Source organism: Cantharellus anzutake, assembly GCF_015039405.1.
Source record: "Cantharellus anzutake strain C23 chromosome Unknown EI90scaffold_2, whole genome shotgun sequence".
In the NCBI taxonomy this organism is placed as follows: Eukaryota; Fungi; Basidiomycota; class Agaricomycetes; order Cantharellales; family Hydnaceae; genus Cantharellus; species Cantharellus anzutake.
This window is the reverse complement of record NW_024066952.1, coordinates 2141711-2155014: the sequence shown is the minus strand read 5'-3', so window position 1 is coordinate 2155014 and position 13304 is coordinate 2141711. Positions and strand designations below refer to the sequence as shown.

Here is a 13304-nt window from a genome sequence, read left to right as displayed (position 1 = left end):
ACCGTCGTCAAGACGAGGATTCATCCATGAACGACGCTGATGTCGAGACTTGTCACTACGACAACAACTATCTCAGCGATGATGTCGCTGTTGACGCAGCTAGGTCCACGATGACTCGTAGGACTACATTGAATTGCCCATCCAGCTCTGGCCCATCCGGGTCCACACCGTGTAAATGAATGAGGAACTGACCCCCTCATATCCATACCTTCTCAATGACAATGCCGTCATTGATTAATAACTTCTTACCTTCATCAACAACAACACTGTCGTTGATTGTATATTCTGTACCCTTCATCTTTCGCCAACAACAACATCATTGAGTATTCATTTTCTTCGTCGGCGACAACTCTGCTGTCAACGACCTGCACTGTCAACATCGTCACGGTGGACGATGGTATTTAATAAACTCACAACGACAAGAAAGTCGTTCCATCGTCGACAACACTGTCATCGAGATCTGGGTGCATATGTTCCAGGAGAAACTCTAAGCGGGCCTCACCTACAAACTACTATTATAGCCTCCTGCAATGAGTGTGCCCCTGTTTGCATACATCTTTCGTATGTAGAACGTTAAAATTTTATTTCTTTAGAAATGCTTGCTTTCCCCTTGTGTATATATGCTTGTACCCTGTCTGTGATTTAATATCGCAAGGGAGGAGGATGTGAGGCCCCGGCCCATGTCTATATTCCGCCCACAACATCAGTTGGTGTTGTGTTGTGTAATAATTATGTCACGACGCTAATTTAGCGTCGCAGAAGCTTCTCTATTTATTTGTGCCGAGAATGTATTAGATTGTATATAAACCCTTGGGGTAGCTGTAAAAGGTGGATCAGCCTTTACTTCTACCCCGTTAATATACAGCAAATTCAAGCGTATACTTAGACAGACTTCTGAGGCCTGAGGCGAACGGGGGAACGGAACATTACTGTCCCCAAACTAGTAAGATACCTTTCACAGTCACATGTCATGCAGGCCTTCCAGTTGGGCACTTTTCAGAAGTTTGTCACATGTTACGGTGGCTTTGTGGTCATGATGTCTGGTGTCACAGTCTTTGGGTGGCTCCCAGTGGCAGTGCAATTTTTCAATTCAATTTTTCCTAAATTGGTAATGAAAAAAATCGAAACTGGTACATACTTGGCAAACTCTTTTTCTAGATTTCTCATCTTCTCCATGTTGAAATTCTTGTTTCTTGGTACGCTGTGGACTGACCATTGAATACAACGGACTATATTTCTTGCGCATGGACATTTCCTTGTAGGATTGCCCAATGCTACCGTTTATGGCGACCATGTTGATGGACGCAGTCGAGGATGGCTTAAAAGCCGCCTTGCGCAATTTTTCCCTCTTCTCTCCTCAGTTCACGTACTTGGAACTGAGGTGAGATATCTATCTCTTTGCGTCTTGTATGTCTTTCTGATGATTGTACATACTACCCTAGCGCTTATACGCGACTAGGTGATTATCAATCTTATGAGTTCATGTACTTGGAACTGAGTGCTTATACGCGACTAGTTCATAATTTCAATACTCCAATGGATTCTGTGTCACCTTCACCTGCTGTCACATCCAGCTGAAGACCACCATTCACCTCCACAAGTCCATCAGGGAGGGCTTCTCTGTTAAGATGCTTACAAACATCATCCAATTCTACCTCTACAGCATCTTCTGTCATATCCATCCCTGGCCATCGACTTCCGGTCCCTCCAATCCCTCCGTTCTAACTCCGCTCCTCCCTCACCAACCTCGGAGCCCCTGTATTCCGCAAACCTCTCGGTACCCCTCGATGGTCACCACTCCCTCATTTCAATTTATTACCTACGCCTCCCTAAGTACAGAGCCCCGAAGACTTCCGGACAGCTCCGATGTCCGCTAGCGCACCCCCGCCTCCGCTGGGCAATACACTCGCCTGCCCTGCAGAGCCCACCTTCGGGCCTATCCCTCCTTTCTGTTTCTGGGTTAACGCCTGCCTTTCCGCTAACCCCACGAACCGACTCGTCGGTAATATTCAGTCGGCTAATGTTTAAACCCCATTAGCTCCGCTCCGTTCGGCTCCGCCAATTGTGGAACCGTCTCCGCTGTAACCATATATATATCCCACTTGTACATAGGTTACACCCCAGTAGTAAAATCAACTAGAGTTACCCCCCCTAGGTTCTAATTGCCAGTCAGTAAGTTAGGGCACGGACGTGTCACTAGGCACAGCGCTCTTGGCAGAAGTCGCTGAGGCTGAAGCCCTCCGTTACGGAGACATTCCTTCGTCTCAAGTCTGGTCTCTGACACTTCAATGGTCTCAGAGTATTGGTCTTCATGGACTAATGCAGTGGAATTAGGATGAATTCCACTATCATCAACAGGATGCTTGCATGGTGCAGTTATGGCTTGAGCAAGAGTGGTATCTTGATGTGGAAGATCATCAAGATGTTGAAGTGGCATTCTGATGCCCTTGTTGTTACGGTTATTGTTCCCTTTTATGGGAAGTTTCATTGTCCTAATGCTTTAGCCTTTGTTCATTTGCACCACACAGAAATGTATATAAGTACGTGTTGTTTGAGCAAGACATGACGACGCACCGGTACGCATATCATGCCCATATCGGCTATCCAATATGATACCCTTTTACCATGTGTTTCGTGTTTCACTGTTGATTGCCTTCCACATGTAGCGCTGTCGCGTATCTCATTTTCTTATCACTTTTGTCTGATATCCGTGTTATTACTTTAACTACTTATACCGCTGTGCGGTTACAATATTAAGTTGGTTGTTCCCCGTTATCCGAGTGTCTCCGCTGAGAGCTACATAACAACAGTACGATGTGTAGAGCTGGATGACACTATCTAATGACACTGTGATATCGTACTCAGAGGATTGGGCTGCAATGCCGCGATTATAATGGGGGTCGGCAATCCACGTTGAAGCGTGCCACCCCCACATGACCCACTTTTCCCCGTGAAACCTGGCGAGTCCTTTGATCGTCCAACAAAGTGCTCAAACTCTCTCCGATCTCTTGATTATTGTTATTAACGTCAATATATGGTCTCTAGTAATCTAAATGGCCAGTTATTTTGAAAATTACTCTGTGGGATTGTGCTGATCGGCTGTCATCATCTCGCTATCTCCCGCATCCTCCATTTCTCGCCCTCTCCTGTGCTCAATTGCTACCACCAGCTCTCTAACCTTGTCGGCCTTCTTTGGCATGCGACTGCTGAGAGGAACTAATGCATCTTGGAGCCTATATGCGTTTAGCTGAGGCTCCAGCTGCGCAATAGTTGTCTTCGGGTTTCTTGCCCATTCTATGTCGTTGGTGAGTTCAACCGCCTTTAATGCCTCGATTTTAGCGGTGTATTTGAGTTCCTTTATCTGCCTTTTCCTCCTATTTTCTGCAACCTTCGCTATTCCAGCATCTGCAAGCAATTTTCTACGAGCTTTCTCGGATCCCGACGCGCTGATACATCGACCGGCTGTCCGCAAGATCTTGTGTTTTCTTGGCGTAAGCTTTGCTGTGATGAATTCGTCGACATCATTATGACGGATCATTAGTTCTGCGTTGAGAGTATCTAAAGTCTTTGTTGGGTTTTTGGTCAGTGCACTGCGCATTTCTCCTAGAAGTCCCTCATTTGTGTCGTTGGTTGTAGGCATGAAGGCAAGCTCCTTCTCCTCTGGACTCATCAAATCGATCTCAGACCCTTTCATGAGTTCAGCTGAGAACCATGTAAGGGTGTCAAGTGCCCGTTTGGTGAATGCGATGAATGCGTCACGGAGGTTGGGGAGGTGTGGAGAAAGATGTTGGATGGCCTGAATGGTATCGGGTCTAATCCAATGGTTCCGCTTGTCAAGGTGAGCCATGTTTGGTTCTGCATCTTTACCCAAAACAAGGTCGGGATTAGCTATGAGGGATTGCATGAAGGTAAAAACGTGTTCATGCCATGCTCCCTCATTTAGCATGTTTACTTCCGTTGGCCTTCCCCTCCTAGCGTGTTCCACATATGGGTGAGAGACACAGAGTGAGAATAGAGACATGACTGCAAGTTCCGTGAGCGTAGGAATATTGTTGAGTGCATCATAGAGGTTTGCCTCAATGTTGGTAAATTCTTGTTTGTCCTTTAAGTCCCGGATGTACTCAAGGAAGCTTCGGTACAATGGTGCTCTAGCAATTAGCTCGCTTGCCGCATCCCCATGTGAACAATAGCGAGTGTTGGAGACATCCGGGAAGGGAGGACAATTTTTTCCGAGAGTCCTTTCCATAAAGTGACGGTAGGTATCATGATATCCTTTTTTGTCGTCACGGTGATTTAGTAGGAGACCAGCAAGCATTGTAGCTTTAACCCCTCCAGCATCACGTCCCGAAGATGGCTTTGACTTTGCATCAGTAGAGGCTGATGCTTTATCTTTGTTGAGAAGTGGCCGAGGTGGGGTAAGGTTGTTATTCCTCCAGAAATCATCAAGAGAAGCGCAGCCAGCCTTGAATATATTGAGATCTTTGTGCATGGAACACCCAACCCAGACAAAGTTGAAGATGTCACGGTGTTCGTGATCTGTAAGTTTGTCCGATACTTCGGTACCAAGCTGATGAAGTGACTGAAGCTTGGCCGCTTCAAGACTTTCCTCCCTCTGAGCATCTGATAAGGCCTCCCAAGCGCTGTTCCCACCCACTGCTGCAATGGCAGCAATCTCGTTCCTTGCATTGATGAGATTTCGCTCATGTTCTGAGAACCCCGACCAAGCATTGTGGCCAAGCTTCTGGATACAGTGCTCCGCCTTCTTTGCCTTCATTAGCCGAGCCCTTTTCTTCTGGTCCTCAGCATGGTCAGAATTAATCCCCCTGAGTTTTGTATAAATCGAGGAAATATCCCCCAGAGTATCGGGCTCGGAATTGCAGTGTCCAGTACGCATCTGTAGGATATCCCGGAGCGCATCTTCAAATCCTTGCACCTGTGCCTCACTACGATGCGATGTTGCAGTTTGCATGGCAACAAATCGGTTCTTCCGGACTTGAGGGGTGGTGATACCCTGCTCCTTGCACTTGTAATCGGGAACCTTCATCATGATGCTTGTGGCTTCATATTGTGTTTTCCTGTGAGAAGTTCCATCTCCACTCGTAGTAAAGGCTGTCAGAAATTACTTAGAATAGATATGTGTCTGTAATAGTAATATGAGGCAAACCTTCGGTGCGGATGAGTTCTGAAGCTAACTGGAGCTTCCCTGCTTCAAGGGCTTCTAGGACTATTCTTTGTATGGTACGGGGGCTTGGAGGGTTTTTGAGTGGTTTTCCAAGCATTTTGGAGACCTCATATACTGCCTTTCCAACACTCCGGAAGGGAACTCCATCTCGGACCAAGCGACGAATCAGCGTGCGGGCTTCCGGTGTGAATGTACCATTTAAGATCAATGGAGAAGACAACATGTTCTTCATGCATTTTTTTATCTTGCTTATTTGCCGACAATGGGACCGTTTGAGATTTTTGACCTTCTGACGGAGTTTTGCTATCAAGTTGGACTTCTTAGTGCACGTCTTCTGGGCATCCCTGGCGGAAGACTGTGCGATTTCTATCTCCTTTGCATGGATTTTCGACTTCCGGATGAGCTGAGCCTTGATGTCTGCACATTCCTTCTGTAATGCAATATTCTTTTCTGCCTGGATTGCATTTGACTTTGCTGCACGTTTGATCCTTTTGTTTTGGTTCCATATTTGACATTGTAGGTAGTTCTTCTCTTTGTTCCTCTCCTTGATAATTCCTGGGTATGTTATTGTTGCTTTCTTTTTTGTGCAGGCTTTGGCATTAGAAGGTAATTTGATTGATTCCGTGCCATTGTGTTCCATGATATTAACAATTGATGCAGCTTTTTGATTACGAGAATGGCCATTCCTTTTGACCCGGTTCCGCTGTGAAGCCATGCTACAATAGGATCCCTCATCAGTACCTAACCCCATCCCTTATGGTGTGTGAATGCACTTAAAAGAGCAAAAAGGGCCCACTTTGCGTGCGCGAATTCGGGCTTCGGCAACTGCCGCATGCTCTCGATAACCACAAATCCCGCTGCCCAAATTTCTCCTTCATCTCATAGTGTCTTGACTTTACAGATGAATTGAATATATATTGTATTGGATGTATCTAGGTATCCGTAGGTTTTGTTTTTAAAGTTAATGGCATCTTTCATGTTTTTCACTGTGATTTCTCGCCATATCTCAACAAAGAAGCATATTCAAAACGAAAAAAACCTAAGGTGCACTGGTATGGGTCACCAAGAACACTATTTTGCAATCACTTGAGTTCTATATCTGTTGTGTAGAGAGTCAAATGTCCTGCCGTTCCCAGCTTTATTCGCGATAGACAGCACAGCCACAGGTGGGTGGACGGTCGTCAACCTGAATTGCCGACCCCCAATTATAACACAAGAACGGTCTGGCCAGGCACTTCCGTTGTCACGCTGTTCCTGGCTCCCGGTTGGCTGTCACGCTAAATCTAGGCCTGCCGGTTGAATGTCCGACATAAAATTTTGTCACGGTCCAAAACCATCCGGTTGTTGGTTGTGTGCGTACAGTATTGTCAAAATGTGAACCGGAACCGAACCGAACCGTGGCACCCCTATTCGTGGCTATACTAAAGCCAGCTGGTTTTGAAACCACGTGAGTGTGGGATGCAAGCCACAATGGGAGTGAACAACTGACCCCCCGAAATATATGTTGTGCAAAAACAACGGCCATTTTCTTTGGTATCACGTGATTACATCTTTATCTCAGACGTCTCCCTTCATTTGCCGACCCCCACAGCGTCTAACCATCCGCAGCTGAGGTTCAATTAGCCATGACGACTCGCGGACACTTCAAGGGCGTTTACTCCCTATCCAGTGCGTCACATCCTTGCTACAGTGTTTATGCCATATGTTCATTTTGAAGCAGTCTTCGAGGCTAGAGATGTCAAGAAAGCGTCCCCAGCCCTTTATGTCATGCCTATACTGTCGGGAAATAAATTTAAGAAAACTGTGGTGAAGCGAGACCTGACGCCAACTTGGGAGTACTCTTCTTCTCTGTAGGTTCCTTGTGATTAAGGTAGATCAGCCCCGATAGTCCGCTGAAGCACACTTTCAGGACTGCAGAATTGTCTTCTGTCCTGTCACTTCGCCTCAAGCACTTCCGTGGGCGGTATTTACCCGCAGATCTGCTTGGTTCTGTGGACATCAAGATAGGGGAGTTGCTAGATCATTGCGCGGATGGCCAACGTGAGCTCGTTATCTTTAGTCTTGCCTCCTTGTGTAGTATCATTTTGCACTGTTCTAGGGACTACCCTAGTGCTCCGTGACAAACGAGGTCGAGAGGCAGGCTCGCTCATTGTGCAGCTGCGGGACACTGCACCACTTGAAGCCTCCGTGGACCCCGTGGACAACAAGGCCATTCTCGGCGTTGACCAAGAGTCGCCTACTTCGCCCGCGGTTCCCGAGCCGGTTCAAAATGTTATCAGTTCCGCCGCTGCTGTCCAAGATTTGGGCAGCGACGTTGTGAAGTCCCTCAAACAAGTGGTTCAAAAGACAAAGGCCGTGGTGGATCTTGTCGATAAAACAGCCAAGGTACATGTTGCTCCACGGCGTGTCTTTGAGTTGCTCTGACTTCGTTGGGAAGCTCCATCCTTACGCACATATTGCTTGGCAAGTCTTGACTTCGGCGTACCAAGTACGGATTCGTCCTTATCATGGCGCGAGCTTGTGTACACTGACGATTGTCGCAGGCCGTTCAAGGACAGATCGAGTGGGGTGACACACTTCGTGATCTCGTCGGCTCTATGGCCGATCTCTATTCCTTCGTCGATGATGTCGATGAGTTGGAAGATAAAACCAAGTCTCTCGAGCACATCATTATCCGAGTCTTTGTCCAACTGACCGAATGCGGCATATTCATTAAGCAGTTTGTGTCCCATAGATCCGCAGGTAAGCTGCTCGATCGTCCGTTTGCTTTGTTCAGCGTTGACCAACCAGTGTGCGGTACGTCAACTAGGACGCCAAACATTCTCGAACACCTCCCAAACCATCTCGAACCTCTCGCAGGCGCTGAAAAAACTCAAGGAAGACCTTCAGCTTGGAGTAACGTCTCACACTGCACTCGTCTCGGCTCAAATATCCTGGGACGTGAAGACACTTGGTGCGATGACTCCATCCTCTGCGCACAAGACGCTGCTTAACTTTAAGGATCATAGTTGAAATCGAAGCCTTAAAAGCTCTGAACCCCGCGACTATGGATGCCGGAAACCGAGATACATGTTTACCCGGGACTCGAGTGGACATACTGGAAAACCTCATTAATTCTCTGATAGATCCTTCCGGCCATAACATCATCTGGTTTCGCGGACCGGCTGGATCCGGCAAGAGTACGATCCTCAACTCGGTTGCTCAATACTTCTCAGAGCTGCACCGATGCGGCGCTTTCCTGTTTTGGGACCGAAACGACCCTGTCAATAGTGACCCTGTCCGTGTGATTCGTACTCTTGCCTTCCAGCTGGGTTGTTTCAAACCTGAAATTTGCGCGAAACTGTCCGTACAGATCGAAAATTCGTCCCATACATCACCCCTCGATACGCAATTCAAACATCTTCTCGAGGAGCCTCTGGCCGAACTTGCCAAAGAGTCCGATCTAGCCCCTATTGTGATCATCCTTGATGCCCTTGACGAGTGTGGCGCCGTAGGAACCAGGAGAAATCTCCTTCGCACATTATCTGAAGGCCTTGCCAGGCTTCCGAGTATGTTCCGGTTCTTGATAGCCAGCCGGGACGAGCTTGACATTAATGCCGCACTATCACACCCCGGCGTCGATGTACGGGACGCACCGATTGGTGATGAGTCGACATCATCCGATATCAGGCTGCTTTTCCAACAACGTCTTGCCAGCAACGCCCACGCCTTCGTGAAGCATCATCTGCCATCCGATTGGCCGACAGAACCCGTAATAGAGCAGCTTGTTACGCTCTCCGGAGGTCTTTTCATTTGGGCATCTACAACCATTCTCTTCATCGAATCCGGCTCTCCCAAAGAAAGGTTGGATAAAGTATTAAGTGGATCAGGGATGGCCCGTCGGATACTAGGTTGCACAAGTTATATCGGGTCGCTCTTGCCCATCCATTTAAGTCATACAACGAAAGTGAACTTACAGACGTACATTCCATCCTTGGTGTGATCGTGGTCGCTCGTGAGCGGCTAACAGATGAGCAGCTTAGTCAGCTGCTAGGACTGGGGATACGCAAGGTCCAAGCTATACTCTTGGGTTTGCAACCGCTCTTGCAGGGCGGTTATGGGCGCCCTATTCAAGTTTTGCATGCATCTTTCACCGACTTCCTGTGTGACGTCAGACGGCGCGAAGATTCGCGATGGTACATCCACCCATCCACCCACCACCTTGACCTCTCCTCTGGTTGTCTCCGGATCATGCAACGAGACCTCAAATTTAACATCTGTGGGATCGAGACGTCCCATTTCCGGAACAAAGAAATTGAGGGGCTCCAGGAGCGCATCAATCAAGCCATAACGCCTGGCCTCATGTACGCGAGCCAATACTGGGTAGACCATCTAGAATTTGGATCCGTGTCAGGGCCAGGCTCGCATCCTCTTGCAGATACGATTATGGATTTCTTCCTTCACCGATTCCTATATTGGGTTGAAGTGTTCAGTGTGACGGATCGGATGTCCATGTTGTACGTGATTCTAAGGAGGTTAGTCAGTTGGGCTACTGTAGGTCACTTTTCTCATGTGTGATGGTGACAATTCACTGATTCATTTGCATAGAATCATGCGCGAGGACTTGAGGAAATTATCTCGGAAGCACACCGATTTATAAATGCATTTGGGTATCCAATCAGTCAGAGCCTGCCACACATTTATCTGTCAGCTTTGCCCTTTTCACCTTCTCAATCTCCTATTCTGCGCTATGTGCATAATGCATTCCGGAACACTCTTTCTATTCGAGGACGGATTTCCAATCAATGGCCTGCAATTCATCAGACAATCAGAGGGCACTCTGACTCTGTCACATCAGTTGCATTCTCTCCTGATGGTACTCGCATCATCTCAGGCTCTGGCGATAAGACAGTTCGAATTTGGGATGCTGTGTCAGGGTTACCAATTGGTGAACCTCTGAAAGGACACTCTGACTCAGTCAGATCGGTTGCATTCTCTTCCGATGGCACCCATGTTGTCTCAGGCTCTGATGACAAGACGGTTCAAATTTGGGATGCCGTGTCTGGGGCACCAATTGGTGAGCCTCTGGAAGGGCACTCTGGGCCAGTCACATCGGTTGCATTCTCTTCTGATGGCACCCAAATCATCTCGGGCTCTGAAGACAACACTGTTCAAATTTGGGATGCTGTGTCAAGGGTGCAAATTGGAGGGGCTCTTGAAGGGCACTCTGACTCGGTTCGATCAGTTGCATTCTCTTCCAATGACACCCACATTGTCTCAGGCTCCTCTGACAAGACAATTCGAATTTGGGATTCCATGTCAGGGGTACCAATTGGTGAACCTCTACAAGGGCACTTTGACTTGGTCAGATCAGTTGCTTTCTCCCCTGATTGCACCCAAATCATCTCAGGCTCTTCTGACAAGACAGTTCGAATTTGGGATGCTGCCTCAGGGGTACCACTGGGTGAGCCTCTGGAAGGTCACTCTGACTGTGTCACATCGGTTGCCTTCTCTTCTGATGGCACCTGTATTATCTCGGGCTCTGATGACAAAACAGTTCGAATATGGGATGCCATGTTGGGGGTGCCAATCAGTGAGCCTCTAGTAGGGCATGCTCGCTCAGTGACATCAGTTACATACTCTTCTGACTTGACCCGCATCATCTCAGCCTCTGATGACAAGACCATTCGAATTTGGGATGCCATCTCAGGGGCACCAATTAGTGAGCCTCTGCAAGGGCATTCTGGCTCTGTCACATCGGTTGCATATTCTTTGGACAGCACCCACATCATTTCAGGCTCTTCTGATAAGACAGTTCGAATGTGGGAGGCCATGACAGGGGTACCAATTGGCAAGCCTTTGGAAGGACATTCACACATAGTTACATCAGTTGCTTTCTCTTCTGATGGTACCCACATTATCTCAGGCTCTTTTGACAAGACAGTTCGAATTTGGGATGCCAAGTTGGGGGAACAAATTGGCAAGCCTCTGGTAGGGCACACTCACTCCATCACATCGGTTGCATATTCGCCCAATGGCACCCACATCATCTCAGGCTCCTTTGACAAGACAGTTCGAATTTGGGATGCTGAGTCAGGAGCACAAATTGGCAGGCCTCTGCAAGGGCACACTCACTCAGTCACATCAGTTGCATACTCGTACAATGGCACCCACATCATCTCTGGCTCTTCTGACATGACCATTCGAATTTGGGATGCCAAGTCAGGAGCACCAATTGGTGAGCCTCTACAAGGGCACTCTCGCTCAGTTGCATCAATTGCAGTCTCTTTTGATGGCACCTACATCATCTCTGGCTCTGATGACAAGACAGTTCGAATTTGGGATGCCAGGTCAGGGGTCCCAATTGGAGAACCTCTGCAAGGGCACTCTGGCTCTGTCAGATCAGTTGCATTTTCTCCTGATGGCACTTTCATCATCTCAGGTGCCTCTGACAGGACAGTCCGAATTTGGGATGCCAAATCAGGGGCACCAATTGGTGAGCCTCTGCAAGGGCACTCTGACTGGGTCACATCAGTTGCATTCTCTCCCAATGGCACTTGCATTGTCTCAGGCTCTTTTGACAAGAGAGTTCGAATTTGGGCATTGATGGATGAGCTGGTTCAATCATCACCTGTGTTGGCAGGGATAGCCAACTGTATGTCTCAATTGTGGCAATATATTCATCCTAACTCATGCTGCCATTTCAGGGAGTGGAGTTGTGCACAATGGAGCACCAAAGTTCTCTGGTGGCTTGCTTCATGATAATGGCTGGGCAACTACAACCAATGGACTGCTTCTCTTTTGGGTCCCACCAGAGCATCATTTTGGCCTATGCTGGCCCCATACCCACATGGTTATAGGAGCTCAGCCAACTCACCTTAACATGCAATGCTTTGTTCATGGTTTACAATGGATGCAGTGTCACACAGGGGGTCACTAGGCTTGTGATTAGTACATTGTGATATGTGTCATGGTCACTCCAGCTCATAACCCAGTGTTTTTAAGTAGCATATATATGAGGAAAGTATGTCTGCATGTAATGCTCACTGGTTGGGGACAGTAATGTTCTGTTCCTGTAAGGAATATGTATTGAAGCCACATTACATTATGTATATAAGATGTGCAGGTACAAGAAAAGGCAACTTAGCCTTTACTCCCCCATTAACAATACAGCATATTACAGCGTACTTGTGAGATGGACTGGGAGTGAGGCATTCATAACCATGTGCTTACACTTTTTTACACTTGGGTGAGTTAATTTCAGCTTAACCCCAGCATGTTCCCAATTTCATCAATGCTAATCTTCACCCAGACCCTTGTTCCTGATGACTTCTTGAGGGGTGGCTGGATTGTCTTCTTATTGCAAGAAGACAAAGACTGCACAGAAACCTGTGCAAGAACTCGGTCCTTTTGCAGTTGTTGGTGAAGCCAACACTGCTTCCACTGATCTAAGTCTGATCAGTAGCCCTAATGCACTGTCAGGGATGGCTTGAGAGAGGCAGAGGTAGCAGCGTAGTGCTTGGCACTGGCAGCCCAGATGGTGGTGGGGCAGTGAGACCATATGGTGGGCAGCCCCTACTTGGGCCTATGTCCCTATGTGGCTTCTTAGGCTGAAGCAGGAATTAAAATGGAAAGCTAAACTAAGATGGACTACTTGCCTGAAGCAGGAGTGAGAAGAAGGCTGCTTCTTCAGTCCTGCTTTGGCTTAGTTTATTACATGTGAAAATGGGTCACGTGGAGGTGCCACATCAGCCCTGGACAAGGCTGGGTTGTCACAGGTGGCTCCATGGTCAATCCCAAGTGTCAGAGAGGGGAAGTACAAGTAAGGATGCGTGGCACATCCGGCATTATGGTACCCATGCAGGGTGCCTGGCATCAGGTGCATCCATGCTACATGTGTAGGAGAGAAGGGAAGGTCATCCTTATAAGGATAGAGAAGAAGAAGAGAAGGAAGGAAAGAAGGGAAGAAAGGAGAAAGGAGAAAAGGAGAGGAAGAGGAGGGGAGCGGCGCAGCATGCCCTGACATCACCCCCCCCCTTATGCTGCTTCGCCTCAAAGTGGCTAGGGGGTTCTCTCATTCTCCCCTGGGGGTGTTGGGGTGCGCTTCATAGAACTCTTCAATTCGGTTGTGCACATTGGCCAG

General features: G+C 47.9%; 2 protein-coding genes across 2 annotated transcripts; both read left to right on the top strand.

Moving 5' to 3' along the window:
- The first annotated feature begins 6732 nt into the window (after nucleotides 1-6732).
- On the top strand, nucleotides 6733-9288 carry EI90DRAFT_839340 (uncharacterized protein). Its single transcript, XM_039068136.1, has 8 exons — nucleotides 6733-6850; nucleotides 6903-7032; nucleotides 7092-7222; nucleotides 7281-7567; nucleotides 7620-7670; nucleotides 7726-7924; nucleotides 7992-8135; nucleotides 8191-9288. The coding sequence occupies exons 1-8, from the start codon at nucleotides 6808-6810 to the stop codon at nucleotides 9162-9164; spliced, it is 1959 nt and encodes a 652-aa protein (XP_038923639.1). The 5' UTR covers nucleotides 6733-6807; the 3' UTR covers nucleotides 9165-9288.
- A 2633-nt stretch (nucleotides 9289-11921) lies between these two features.
- On the top strand, nucleotides 11922-12101 carry EI90DRAFT_2903064 (uncharacterized protein; the record flags this gene model as incomplete). Its single annotated transcript, XM_039054121.1, has 1 exon — nucleotides 11922-12101. A coding segment is annotated over one exon (180 nt), but the record flags the coding sequence as incomplete, so codon positions are not given.
- Nucleotides 12102-13304: the final 1203 nt, after the last annotated feature.

Bases quoted from the DNA above. Each gene is read 5' to 3' on its own strand.
- EI90DRAFT_839340 (XM_039068136.1), top strand. From the start codon at position 6,808: ATGACGACTCGCGGACACTTCAAGGGCGTTTACTCCCTATCCA. The intron at 7,671-7,725 runs GTACGGATTCGT...CGATTGTCGCAG, and splicing joins TCTTGACTTCGGCGTACCAA to GCCGTTCAAGGACAGATCGA. The intron at 8,136-8,190 runs GTGCGATGACTC...TAAGGATCATAG, and splicing joins CTGGGACGTGAAGACACTTG to TTGAAATCGAAGCCTTAAAA.